Raw genomic sequence first — 1,803 nt, forward strand, 5'->3', positions numbered from 1 at the left:
CTGCTGCTGTGCGAGACGCTGACCGAGACGGTGTACGGGGACCGCGGGCAGCTGCTCAAGTCCAAGGAGAGGAAGGTGTTCCTGCTCAGCGACCTCCTGGTCTGTGCCAACGTCAACTTCAAGTACGTGCGGGGCGCCTCCTGACCCCAGAACCCTCGGGAGATCTCAGCACGTCCCCGTCCTCTTCTTCCTCCTCCTTGTCATCCTCACCTTTCTCCTCCTTATCCCGTTTTCCTTTTTCTCCTCCTCCTCCTCCTCCTCCTCCTCCTCCTCCTTCTCCTCCTTCTCCTTCTCTTCCTTCTCCTTCTCCTCCTCCTCCTTCTCCTTCTCCTCCTCCTTCTCCTTCTCCTTCTCCTTCTCCTTCTCCTTCTCCTTCTCCTTCTCCTTCTCCTTCTCCTTCTCCTTCTCCTTCTCCTTCTCCTTCTCCTTCTCCTTCTCCTTCTCCTTCTCCTTCTCCTTCTCCTTCTCCTTCTCCTTCTCCTTCTCCTTCTCCTTCTCCTTCTCCTTCTCCTTCTCCTTCTCCTTCTCCTTCTCCTTCTCCTTCTCCTTCTCCTTCTCCTTCTCCTTCTCCTTCTCCTTCTCCTTCTCCTTCTCCTTCTCCTTCTCCTTCTCCTTCTCCTTCTCCTTCTCCTTCTCCTTCTCCTTCTCCTTCTCCTTCTCCTTCTCCTTCTCCTTCTCCTTCTCCTTCTCCTTCTCCTTCTCCTTCTCCTTCTCCTTCTCCTTCTCCTTCTCCTTCTCCTTCTCCTTCTCCTTCTCCTTCTCCTTCTCCTTCTCCTTCTCCTTCTCCTTCTCCTTCTCCTTCTCCTTCTCCTTCTCCTTCTCCTTCTCCTTCTCCTTCTCCTTCTCCTTCTCCTTCTCCTTCTCCTTCTCCTTCTCCTTCTCCTTCTCCTTCTCCTTCTCCTTCTCCTTCTCCTTCTCCTTCTCCTTCTCCTTCTCCTTCTCCTTCTCCTTCTCCTTCTCCTTCTCCTTCTCCTTCTCCTTCTCCTTCTCCTTCTCCTTCTCCTTCTCCTTCTCCTTCTCCTTCTCCTTCTCCTTCTCCTTCTCCTTCTCCTTCTCCTTCTCCTTCTCCTTCTCCTTCTCCTTCTCCTTTGGGTTTTTTGGGGGGGATCCCATTGAGTTTGGGTTTTTTTGGGAGAATTCCCATCAAGTTTGGGGTTTACCTACCCACCTCTGACCTGTCTCCCTCCCTGCTGCTGTGGGATTTGGGAATGGGGTGGAGTTGGCGGGCTTTGTTGCCGCCAAGCGGGAAAACCTCCCGAAACCCCCAAAATCCCGCTGAATCCCCCCTTTTTCCCCTCTCCAGGCCAGTGCCTGCAGGGTAGGTGCCAGGTGTGCTGTGCTGTGTCGTGTGCCCCACCTCTGGGGGTTCCTGCACGCTGTGGGGTGCTCGGCCTGCGGGGTGCCTTTTCTTGGGGGGGAAATCCATGGTTTTTGGGAAAATCCAGGGTTTGGTGATTTTTTTTTTGCCTTGGAGATCTTGCCTTGGTAGAGGCCAGTTGGAAATCAGAGGTTCTGGAAAACCACATTCCGGGCTTCCTGCATGGTGTGGGGTGCTCGGCTTGCAGGACACGTATTTTTGGAGGGGGGATAAACCAGGGGGGTTTTTTTTTTGGGGAAAATCCGTGACTTTTGGGAAAACCCGTGATTTCCCTGACCTGGAATTCTTGCCTTGGCAGAGGCCAGCTGGAAATCAGCAGCCTGGTGCCCCTGGGCCCCAAGTACGTGCTGAAGTGGAGCACGGCCCTCCCGCAGGTGCAGGTGGTGGAGGTGGGCCAGGAGAGCGGCGCCGGTGACAAGGACAGC

The 1,803-nt window shown here is 54.5% G+C and overlaps 1 protein-coding gene across 1 annotated transcript in view; it reads left to right on the top strand.

Annotated features, from left to right (window-relative positions):
* Window positions 1–1,803, top strand: part of ARHGEF10L (Rho guanine nucleotide exchange factor 10 like) — a 48,705-nt gene that overhangs the window by 21,767 nt on the left and 25,135 nt on the right. The window contains exons 14-15 of the mRNA XM_031062979.1: window positions 1–122; window positions 1,677–1,801. The exon at window positions 1–122 is cut by the window's left edge and continues 22 nt beyond it. Coding sequence (XP_030918839.1) covers window positions 1–122; window positions 1,677–1,801 — 247 coding nt within the window. The remainder of the gene's footprint in view (window positions 123–1,676; window positions 1,802–1,803) is intronic.

This window comes from Geospiza fortis, unplaced genomic scaffold (genome assembly GCF_000277835.1).
Source record: "Geospiza fortis unplaced genomic scaffold, GeoFor_1.0 scaffold4, whole genome shotgun sequence".
Lineage (NCBI taxonomy): Eukaryota > Metazoa > Chordata > Aves > Passeriformes > Thraupidae > Geospiza > Geospiza fortis.